Source organism: Sinocyclocheilus anshuiensis, unplaced genomic scaffold (genome assembly GCF_001515605.1).
Source record: "Sinocyclocheilus anshuiensis isolate Anshui unplaced genomic scaffold, SAMN03320099.WGS_v1.1 scaffold2047, whole genome shotgun sequence".
In the NCBI taxonomy this organism is placed as follows: domain Eukaryota; kingdom Metazoa; phylum Chordata; class Actinopteri; order Cypriniformes; family Cyprinidae; genus Sinocyclocheilus; species Sinocyclocheilus anshuiensis.
Genome location: NW_015554063.1, coordinates 1,451,120 through 1,463,770, shown reverse-complemented (window position 1 = coordinate 1,463,770; position 12,651 = coordinate 1,451,120). Strand labels below are relative to the sequence as shown.

At 34.5% G+C, this 12,651-nt stretch overlaps 1 protein-coding gene across 1 annotated transcript in view; it reads left to right on the top strand.

Moving 5' to 3' along the window:
* The window catches only part of ccdc85ca (coiled-coil domain containing 85C, a), a 47,482-nt gene extending 36,725 nt beyond the window's left edge, over nt 1-10,757 (top strand). Inside the window, exons 3-6 of the mRNA XM_016460561.1 lie at nt 3,000-3,104; nt 7,424-7,519; nt 8,695-8,793; nt 10,213-10,757. Coding sequence (XP_016316047.1) covers nt 3,000-3,104; nt 7,424-7,519; nt 8,695-8,793; nt 10,213-10,302 — 390 coding nt within the window. The 3' untranslated portion in view covers nt 10,303-10,757. The remainder of the gene's footprint in view (nt 1-2,999; nt 3,105-7,423; nt 7,520-8,694; nt 8,794-10,212) is intronic.
* Nucleotides 10,758-12,651: the final 1,894 nt, after the last annotated feature.

Genomic DNA, 12,651 nt, shown 5'->3' with positions numbered 1-12,651 from the left:
GATAAACAGCTTGTGCACAGCTATGGCATATGACACAGCGCTGCCCACATGGCTGTTGCTCCTATAACAGCTTTATATCAGCTTTATATTTTTATCAGTTCTTTTGTCTTTAAGTTGTTATATTTCTCACAGATTTCTGCTCGTTCTAAATCAGATACAGATAAAGTAGCACAGTAAAGATTACATTAATATGAATGCATTAGTGAGAGAGCGATTGCGTGTGTAAATTAATTCTACCTGGCAGCGTCTCTCTACTAGTAGTGAAGCTGTGGAATTTAGTTATTAAAAAATATATGCTTGAACTTTCAGTTTCTAAGCTATTTTATTGAGAAATCACAGAACAGTGTTGACAATACATTTCCGCGCTGAATGATTCTGTGCGCGTGATGTACGCGCTACTGTCTGTAGCCTATGTGTGTGCGTTACAGTGCAGCAGCGCATTAGATTAGAACGGCGATTAATTTACCTGTACAATAAGCTGTTTAAAACGTGCATTCTCGTGCATGCTCGTTCAATTTCGAGCATCCAGTAATATAATCACACATGTCTTGTGGAGCGCTTTGAGAGTATGCATTTATTTGTCATTTGAACTGTTTGGAAACGGAGCGTAAATGTGGAAGTCCTTCAAAGATTTCTTATCCTGTTGCGCCCTCTACAGGACCAGCAACTAGTCGATGTCAAGCTTAAAGCGTCATGGCAGAGCATTGAAGTCGACTAGTCGATTAGTCGGTGCAACCCCTACAACGTATACACGTAGACATAGCAGAAAGTTTTTGTAACAACCCTTTTTCCCTGAAAAAGTTCATAACCTCGATTAAGCTCCAGTAATCCCTTTGTGCGCTGTTTGCACACAACAGCCATCAACTTAAGGGACAAGAAAGCCAAAATGGGGATAATCACACACAGATGGTTTTACTATGGAGGAAATTCATTCATTCTTTATTGTGTAGAGAGATTTTCATTTGTTGTCTGTTTTAGAAAGGTATGAAAGTAGGAAAGGCCATGTCCTTTTACAAGGTTTCTCTTGTTTAGAAGATATTTCATGGCTGTGACACTCAAATATGCAGCGGTAAGAGTTTTTAGACAGGTGCCTTTTGGCTAAATTTCTTAGGTCATTATTTATGAAGCGTGACTGACATTACCTCTCAGTTCCAGAGCTTTCTGCTTTGCTTTCTTTTACCTTTTACCTTCTTCTCAGATCACCACTCAGGAAATATCACGTGCCATCTGCTATCTATTTTTCATTCGCAAACATTTTTGCAGGGGTTTTGTTATCATTCTGAAGTCAGATATGTTGAGGACAGCACATTCTGCTCTATTACGAATGCTGTTTTTTCAGGTTTATGCCCATAATGATAGAAGCTGGGAAGGTGTTCTTGTGGTTTCTTCGTGCTTGGATTGCTAGATCTTTATTTTTAAGTCATATTGAGTGCATTTTGCAAAAGCACAAGCATATAGATGAGCTCGATCATTGTTGTGGTTTATGTTCTTCAGATAAAAACAAGATTTGCAGTACTGTCAGTTTTAAGTGTTTAAATGTTGTCTTGATCAACACCAGAGGAGATGGTAAGATGAGGTCAGGCAGCAGCTGTATTTATAAACACTGTGGCTGTGTTAGTGCTCTCTGGGTCCCTCAGCGACGGTCCGGCCCATGCCAAAAATCTGGCATGGCTGTGACACTCAAATATGCAGCGGTAAGAGTTTTTAGACAGGTGCCTTTTGGCTAAATTTCTTAGGTCATTATTTATGAAGCGTGACTGACATTACCTCTCAGTTCCAGAGCTTTCTGCTTTGCTTTCTTTTACCTTTTACCCTCTTCTCAGATCACCACTCAGGAAATATCACGTGCCATCTGCTATCTACTTTTCATTCGCAAACATTTTTGCAGGGGTTTTGTTATCATTCTGAAGTCAGGACCTCAGCGACTGTCCGGCCCATGCCAAAAATCTGGAGTAAAGCAAGTGGAAGTAAATCTGTCTGGACAGTTTCTGTGTTGGCAGTATATGACCACTCATTATTACAAATTAAGTCATATTAACAACTCAGAGGCTTATAATAATTAGCTGATGTTTGATGAAGTTATCAGCATCAGCGATTGAAATCTCCCCTTAGAATTATTGAATCAGTATGATATGGTATGGTATACTGGCCCATATTGGTTAACCACTAGACATTAATCCGCAACCAACTATAGTGTTCAGAGAGACTAGAGGGTTAAAGGGTTTGATACTTTACTATCTTGTAATCACACACCCAGTCTTGGATCTTTCTAGTGTGACAGATGGAGTTCTACACTTTTTCCACATCATGTCTTAAATAAACTCATTTATGGAGTTTATATTTTAGTTCACGATTTATACATCATATACATTTTTGTTTGCTATGCACGTACAAATTCTAATAGGTTTATGACATTTTAGAAAAACACATAATCTGGTATTTAATGACATTTCCTGCGGCAATCATCCACATTCATGCTCTATGAAAATACAATTTCTCATATCTCTGCATAAATATAGGTCTTCTACTGTAAAATGACTACTGTTCAAAAGTTTGGGATTTGTATGATTTTTCAGTGTTTTTGAAAGAAGTCTCTTCTTGGCTGTATTTATTTGATCAAAAATACAGTAAAAACATTAATATTCTGAAATATTATTTCAATTTAAAACAAATGTTTTCCATTTTAATATATTATAAAATGGCATTTATTCCTTTAATGGCAGTGCTGAATTTTCAGCATCACTTATTATTATCATCAATGTTGAAAATTGATGAATAAAAAGTTCAAAAGAACATAATTTATTTAAAATATAAATATTTTGTAATATTTTATATATATATTTATATATATATATATACACTATATATATATTTATCCTTTTTGGTTTCCACTTTGATTCATCTAGGGAACTGGAACATTTTTGGGTCTGATTTGTCTGTTAATCCTTCTAATTATCTCAAATAATCTGTGTTTGACACATTTCTGCTTCTCTCCACAGCAGGGGAACATGGGAGATCTGAAGACACTTCGGAAAGGGCTGTCCCTGTATCACTCAGAGTCCCAGCTCTCCTCGCTATCCCAGTTTCAGGACACCTTACAGAATGTACGTATCCCGCTGATTAAATCTGACATGACCTCATTATTCTGCATCAGAGCCAAAACCTAAATCACAGTTGAGCTTAAAAAGATTTGTCATGTTGATCTGATTTGGAGATTTGACAACAATTAGCTGTTGCAATTCCAGCTGGTTTAAGGATTCTTCATTGCTCTTTGTTGATGCAGATGAGAATTGACCCGTGCCAAGGAGCTTAAAACATCAGCCTGAATGACAGAGTAAAGTATATGAAAGAATATGAGTTGTTCAGTGGTTCTTAAACTTTTTCAGGTAGTAGACAATTCAACATATCAAATTGTGGACCACCTATACATAGAACAAGTATTTACCAGTTTGTTGTGGACACTCTTCATACAATACAGTTTAGTATAATAGTCTATGCTGAAATAATTTTGCCAGATTTAATTTTGTTCATATTTCCTTGAAATAAACCACACTGTTTGCTAACGAACTAAATAAGTTCATAACAGTCAGTTGCGTTATATTGAAATACGAGAACAGAAACACTATCAAAAATGAATGTCATCAGAATCAGTTGTTTATTATGAGTTGATTTGTCATTCAAATAACTCAGTTATTTTAATTATTCAGGTCCACAGTTTTATTTATTGCCGACTACAGTTTGAGAATCATTACAGAATTTGCTTTCATCTGTTTTTATGATGGAAGCTTTTTTTATATGTGTAACTACAAGAACATACACTACTGTTCACTCTGATGGCAAAGCTGAATTTTAGCAGCCATTACTCCAGTCTTTGGTGTCAACTTCTTTTGTTATTTTGTTTTTTGTTAATATCATCCACAGTTTGTGCTGCTTAATATTTTTGTGGTGATGCATTTTTTCATGATTCTTTGATGAATAGAAAGCTCAGAAGCATATAAAAAGTATTCATTTGAAATAGAAATCTCTTGCAACAATCTAAAAGTCTTTACTGTATGCGTCTTTAATGCGTCTTTGCTGAATAAAAGTATTGATTTCTTTAAGTAATATCTTACTGACCCCAAACTTTTGAACGATAGTGTATTTTGTATTATATACTTTTTCTTGTAGTGGGATGAGAAATGTTTTATTATTTTAATATGCATAATGCAGCACAGAAAAAAAATGAAAGATGCTATACTCTTAGGTCATTTCCTGTGGATTGCAGGAGGTTTGTTGTACTCTGATATCTGCTGGAGACTGTCTCAGTGCTGATCCTTGTTTTAGATATCCTTTCTAACCTAAAAATGACCTTATAGGAGCAATTCAGCCAACCCTAGTTTAATATTTCCAATGACAAAGCCCACAATGCTGTAAGGGATGAAACTGAATGCTGTTGAATATGTTCTGTCCTTAAAAGTTCTTTTATTATTCCTCTCTTCTCCTTAAATATCATTATTATCATCATCATCATCATCATTCCCCTCAACTCGTGTCCTCAAAAAAGGTCATCTGCGAACCTGGTGCTTTAGCTAATCAGTGCACTCATCAGCTCTGACAGGCCAAAACAGCCCAGCTGCTCCACTTTAATATGAGGGACAGCTTCCACAGGAAGGAGAAATCAATTAGAGAGTGGTGTGGGTCTCGTCCTCAGAGGCTGCTGGGCTTATTTTATCCCAGCTCGTCTCAGCCCTGTCTGCGAGCTCATGGCTTCATTAGCATGGCTTTGAACTTTCGCTTTAATCACGGGGGGAGATGGCACTAAATAATGCAGCGGCGAGCTGCTGAAACAATTATCAGGTTCGTATAAGCAAGCAGATCGGTTGCTGTTGTTAGCAGTTACCTGAGGAGAGGTAATCAGAGCATATTGGTGCTGTTTTAGAGTTGCTTAACACTATTAAAATGTAGTGTGGAAATACTGTGATTTTTGACATTAATGTAAATTTGTAAGTCGCTTTGGATAAAAGTGTCTGCTAAATGACTAAATGTAAATGTATATATACACAATACCATTTAAAAGTTTGGGGTCCGTATTTGATCAAAAGTTCAGTAAAAACAGTAATGTTATAAAATATTACATTTATTCTATTTTAATATATTTTAAAATATATATTTTTTCCTTTGATGGTAAAGCTGAATTTTCAAGAGCCATCATTTTTCAGTGTCACATGATCCTTCAGAAATCATTTGATTGATTTGGTGCTCAAGAAACATTTCTTATTATCATCAATGTTGAAAACAGTTGTGCTGCTTTATATTTTTGTGAAAGCCATGATGCTTTCTTGCCAGGACACAGAAGAGTTTAAAAGAACAACATTTATTTGATATAGCAATCTTTTGTAACATTATCAAAGTTTTTACTGTCACTTTTGGTCAATTGAATGCATTCTTGCTGAATAAAAATATTAATTTCTTTCGGACAAAAACAAAAAAAACCCCCACAAAATTCTTACTGGCCCCATATCTTTTGAAGTTTTGATGTGGCGAATTTTTGCAAATATGGTTATTTGTTCCTCATAAGTGTTTGTTTTAGCTGCCCAGGATCTTATAAACATCTTTACAGCCGGACTAAGAAAAAACAGACTGTTTTTGAGGCTAATACTTAATGTTTTTTTTTTTCTTACAATTTTGCTATTTTTTTAAATGGCAGTATAACTTGTATACCTATAACATCTACATTTTCCTGTCTTCTTTATTGAAACGTGTTGCATACCTCAGAGTAAGGTTATATGCATAGCAGTTTTCATGTGGTCTAATCGTTGGATTTGTTTATTCCAGGATATAGTCTGTGAATTGGTGTTTATGATCAATGCATTTCGCAGATTAAACAGATGATAGATAAGCAGTGGGAGTTTATAGAGGCATTAGTAAGGCTCTTCAGAATATCTAATATTATTGGACTTGGATTTGATAGGCCTATAATGATGAAATTTGGCTGCATCTATAGTCCTCTGCTCTGTTTGTGACAGCACTAGGCACACTAGCCAATCACACAGATGTTCCTCATGCCAAGGCTTCAAAACTGGGCTCCAAACAAATGCGATGATCACTTATTTGATGTTAATGCCTGGAGATGCCACTTGCTTCTTAATGGATTATTTTGAGTAATCGATAATCTGATGAAATAGTGTTTTAGGTCAACAGAATAAATGCACACAAGGCTATTCTGTAGCATTCTGAGCCCATTTCAACATATTGGAATGTAAATAGAATGTAACTGTGCCAAAGTGTTAGAATATATTGTGAGTTGCATTGAATAATTTTTAATAAAGAAAACATGTTCACACCCTTTAATTTTTTAAAGGGCCGTAAGCTAAAATGTTTTTAAATTATTGTTTATATTCACATCAATCTACAATCTACACAAGAAAAATAACTGTGAATAATTTGTAAAAACTGTGAATTTATTTTATGTGATAGAATCATATGTTTATATTATTTAATATGTATCTATATTAACATTTTTATATTAAAATATATTATTGTGACATTCAGCATGTAATTGTGTAATTGCATAGAATATTTTTCTTTATTACATTTTTTTAAATTTTTTAAATGATTATTATTTCTATTTTTATATTAATTACAAACCAAAAATTATTCAGACACCAGATATAATTTTTGATATTTTTTACTAGTGGGTGCAGGACACTATAGTTCATTTATGTACTGTAAGTGAGGATAGCAAAATAAAGTGAACTGTGACATTATACCCAAAAGATGGGAATTAAATCGCTTACATTTAATCTCAAGTAATTCAATTGCAATATAGTTTATACAACTTTACCATATGAGGCCTTGAATAGATATTGGCATTTGCTTTTAGAAAAATCCATATTCGAGCACTGCTTGGTTTTTACTGGCGAATGAATCCATGCAGAATGAATCGTGGGACTCCTGGGCTTTTCTAATCAGGCTGCAGGCCGACACATGACAGCGACCATTGGTTCGGGATGTACTCGGGTCAGTCCAGGGTACAGTCCCCACGGTTCTAGCCCTTAATAAACCTGCTGGCAACTGCAAGTGAACATCACAGTCCTGTTCTCCCAGGCCAAAAGCGAGCCGCAGTTTCCATCCAGGGGTCCTCTCCCGACCCCAGTGCTGAAATGCCAGCTCAATTGTTGTGGATTTAACGCTAGAATGGGACTCAAAGGGCTGTGTCTAAACAGGGGCACACCAGACCCCGTGCACTGAAAGAGCTCTTTGTTGATGTGTACCCATGAAGGGGGTCCAAGCAGAGATGAGTTATAATGAGATGCTTTAACCCATTTCGAGCCTGAGTTGACTCAGAGAAACAGCCATGGGGTTTTGCAGTGCTCAGATCACTTCTGAGAGGGCAGTATTAGTGATTTTTGATCATGATGAATGTGTGTTCATCTGTCTACAGGGGTCTGCGCGGATGCCAGGAGGTGATCTGCCGCCCCCCGTCACAGGATACCTGCCGGCTGCACAGAAACCAGAGGCTGTTGTCCATGCCATGAAAGTAAGATTCTGTTGCACATATTGCAAAATCAAGCCATTCTTACTTGTCCTTATGTATACTTTCTTGTTTTTTCTTTGTTATCCCTCAATGTCTATCAGTAAAAAGTGGGGGAAAAAAACATTAAAAAGTTTAAAATCAAGCCTAATTTTCCAGAAATCAGATCAAGTTTCATGGTAAAAACTTCTCATGGTTTCTCACTTCTCACTTCTCACTCAGCATAGGTTTTAGAATTAAAACTATCATCGTTTTTCATCGTCATTCCTGCTACATGTTATAGTAATACTGCCACCTAGAGGATTTTCTGTGATTAGTTGGATCTGTGATGTTTGAAAGACAACAGAAAGATTTGGTAAAAATATTTTGAATGAGCTTTTTATCTTTTTTGAATTTGTATTACTAATTTAGCTATTTTATTAGTTTAATATATATATATATATATATATATATATATTTATTTATTTACTTAACACCCTATTTATGCACTCTTCCTCTCATATCTATGAGAACACACAGCCTCTGAAAAAGGGCAAGCATATTCTGAAGCACTGAGTCATTTCGCTGTTTTTCTTTTTTCATTTCAGAATTGTACAGCAAACACACACACACACATATAAAACTGAGATTCCAAACTCTATATTGATATAAATTACTTAATTTTAATATATATATATATATATTATATGGCTGTAAATATAAATTATAAATATAACTTTTATTATATTTATAATTTTATTTTATTTATATATTTTGTTTTACTATTAATATAAATGAAATATAACTAATTATTAAATAACTAAATAAAGTGTGATACTACTATTATATTTGAAATGTACATTAAATTTTATTAAATTAAAAGAATTTACATTTTAATGTTTGTTTGTTTTTTTAGCATTTTTTATATGAATTTTCAACATTTCAAACCTTAAATTACCAAGCTTTTATTTTGGTGGCTTTCGAGGAAGTAAGCATACGCGCTGTTGGTTTTAGCGCTGCCGAGTAAAGCCAAAGTCGGTTTTGATTTGAGATATTATTCATTTTGCTGCACAAACAGTGCCTTAAGAGTTACACTTAAGTGTAAATAATTAGGATTGGTGGTTTGTTCAAGTCAGTTAAGTTTGAGTCATAGTAATAGTGCTGCTTGATTTATCGAGCACCTCTGTTCATTTGCTTTGTAGGTATTAGAAGTCCATGAAAACCTAGACAGGAAGATCCCGGAGGACTACGAGGAGGATCTCAGTGAGAAAGAGAAAGCCATTGTCAGAGAGATGTGTAATGTGAGTACTTAGAAACATCTCCCATCTGCCTCCCCCTACCCTGAACCCCAGCTTACTTGTCCATTAATAAAACCCTGTTAACAGAAAGGGGCTGTAAGTTTGTGCTCCCTTTCCCATGTGTTTGTTGTGCTGTCGCTTTGTATAATTACATCGGTTTTGATTGAGGACACTGTTTCAATGTTGCACAACAGAGACCCACTTTCAGACCACTTTAATGAGAGGCCTTGGCAAAAGTCCTTGGAGTGTTTACCGCACTGTTGTCTGTGCAATTAAAATAACTTGATCACTGAAACAATGCAGGTTTATCAGCTCCCTGAAGGGCCCCTGGAATCTGGGACCTGTGCTCTGTTCCTGCACGGAGAACCTCAGCCTGTCAAAAGCAAAATCTCAGATAGCACAAGGGCTTCTTTCTTTTCTGAGCGTAATTAGTCCCTAGTCCCACCCAACCAACTAGCCCCCCTTTTAGAAGCTCATTCTGTATGATGAGTTATTGCTTAACTTGGGAATTTTTCACTTTATTATATACAAATAGATTATTAAAAATTTTTAATAATATATATTGCCTTCTATAACTATTCCCTAAGAATGTAAAATTCTCAAAAAATTTCTACCAGAATTTTTATTTTTTGGGCTTTTCTCAACTCCCCTGTCCCCTCTAATAAATACATAAGAAGTGTTAAAAACTATAGGAATATTATATTTAGCACTTCTCGCTAATAAGTCTTTTAATTTTTTTTCATCTAAATTAGTTTTTATGTATTCAGATTGTAGTTTTTTAAATAAAAATTATATAGAAGTTTTAAGTAATTTATAAAAATAAATGTAATAAATTATAATAAAATAATACATTTGTAATTGAATAAAAAATATGTTTTTTTCATATATTTGTGTTGGTTTATTAAGTGCCGTTACTAAACAGGTCAGTAGTCAAGAAATTTGAATTTAGAAAAAAAAAAACTATATATATATATATATATACATATATAAGTTGTATAATAATAAATACATAAAAATAGTAAATACATAAAAAGTGTTTAATTTAAACATTTGTTTTTTCTCTTTTTTTTCATAAAGATTTTAGCTGGTTTATTATGTTATTACTACACTTTTACAATTAAAAAAATATGTAGAATGAGAAAAACATAAAAAAAAACATACAAACATTATTTATATTATGACATTATAGCTGACATGTTCTATTAGGAAGCTTGTCTCCAGAACTCAAACATTCAAATCATCATTATCATCACACACAATATCAAAAATCCATACCATCACACACATTATATGACCACATCTTCATTCCAGAACATGCTGCATGGTAGCACTGAAGAAATAGTTTGAGGACATTTTTCATATTACAAGACTTTATATAGTCAAAAGATTCACCCAACTGTGTGTTTGCTTTTGTGTGTTCAGGTGGTGTGGCGTAAGCTCGGTGATGCAGCAGGATCCAAACCCTCCATCCGCCAACATCTCTCTGGGAACCAGTTCAAAGGCCCTTTGTAGCTTCCATGTCAATGACCAGCAGGGCCTCGAACAAACAAACAAATCTGTGAATATGACAGGAGGAACAGACAGTCTCAGAACTGGGCAACTTCGGGAAACCACACAAAGAACTTTGCTTCTACTGCCAGCTCCTTTCAGCCCATGGCATTCAGTTGAGACATATCAGACCTATTACTTATGATGCCAGGTGGTAGTTAAATACATAATAGACTCACAATTAGCACAAGCTAAATCATAGCTCTATTTATGTGCACACCATCCAAGTATTCATACAAGGCAGCTTAATGGATTCATTTCTCGTTCCAGATAAGGAATGAAAGCACACAGCTCTTACGCAGATAAATACTCCATGGAGATACTCCTACAGGATAGATCCTTTCCACTCCTAAAAGCTTTTTGATTTTGGCATAAGTCCACTCCATATTATTCAAAGATTTTTTTTTTTACCTTTTACACTACCGTTCAAAATTTGGGGTTGTAAGATTTTTTTTATGTTTTTGAAAGAAGTCTCTTATGATCAGCAAGGCTGCATTTATTTGCTTCTACATACAGTGAACGTAATATTGTAATAATACAGTAATATAGTGAAATATTATTACAATTTAAAATAGCTGTTCTGTTTTAAAATGTAATATATTCCTGTGATTTTCAGCAGCTATTACTCCAGTCTTCAGTGTCACATGATCCTTCAGAAATCATTCTAATATGCTGATTTGATGCTCAAGAAACATTTCTTATAATTATCAATGTTGAAAACTGTCGTGCTGCTCAGTTGTGGAAACCATCAATGAATAGAAGGTTAAAAAGAACAGTAATTGAGACAAAAGTAATAGAACAAAATGAGCAGCAAACATTTGAATAAGTAAAGAAAATAGTTGCATATTTTTATGAAAAGGATACGTTATGAATTTGGGTCAGTAAAACAGTATGTGCTATTAACAACACAGTAATATTGTCTCTGCTATGCTGTGAAGTGTTCCATGTGAACACAATACCTAAATCATTGGTGTTGAACTACACACATACATTAAAACTATTTTTGAAATCCAGTTGAAAGTGTCCTTTATAAACAGATCTAGAATACACAACTACTGACGTTTTTGTATTTGTTCAGTTTAAAGCACAAAAGAATCTGAAATGCTGACATTTTCCTATTTTCTTTTCAAATGCACTGCTTCTTTTGTGAATAAGGATTTGATGTTTGAATCTTTCATGAAATTCAATGTTCTGTGTAGCTCATCTGTACGTGAAACACATGAAGCTAGGACATACAATTCAGCGCAATGTAAATAACTACTATTACTGTAGAATACCTGTAACTAGCATGCGTTTATATTTTAATAAGCTGTATGTAGCTGAGAATGGACCTGTATTTTAGCTAATAAAAATTCTAAATAAATTGCAAATAACCATCTTGTAGATTTGAAATAAAACAATCCTTCTCTTTGTATAAAGTCTCGTCTCCTTTTTGAGTTGTATGAAATGAACAGTAGAAAAAGTGCAGAGTCTGCCATCTACTGGGGGTTTGCTGGAGTTGAATGACTTGAGTTTTTGTCTTTTCCAGCAAATGATCAGAGAAATTAGGTGTTTAAACTTCAGAATATGTTATTTCCCAACCCTAGAAGGTCCAATTAAATATTGTATGAGCTGTTTTATTCTTAATTCATTCTATACGAGGTTGTCCATTTTCCAACCCTGTATTACATTTACGTAAAAATGTGTCCTCCTACATGCTCACAATTTGTAAATATATAAAAATATAAATGTATGAAGTCAAAAAGAGAAATTATACATTGTAAAGTGGTATAAAAAATACGAATAATTGATTTATTAAAGTATTAACTATTATTAAACACATTATAAATCACATTAAAACACAATAGAAATTATAAATGGTTTACAACAATATGTTACATGCGTTACGTTTTACATGTTGTGGCTATTATTGACGGTTTCCTCCGCGAATCACGTTGCGCAGACTTTATCCTTTTATGGTCACTTTATGAACCCAAAGTAAACTTCCAATCACAAGGCACACAAGCCTTTTCTGTTGTGTAGTCAAACCAACCTTGTAAATCTGACCGTACGGCATCGACTCCTCTCACTACCAGTAAAGTCACTGCAAACGGGTACCGCCTTAACGCGAACCAATAGATGCTGACAGTTTAGCGATGTGAAATATATTTTACGCTTTAACCAATTATCTCACACGTAAGCAGTTGCGTGTGGAACATTACCCAATTATAATACGCTTCTGTACAAGTTTAAGGCGGGACAAACGCAACAATGGGCCAATCCGCTTTTTGAAAAGTGTATTAGGGCGTGGCTTTGCCTCTGAAGTAAGTTAGT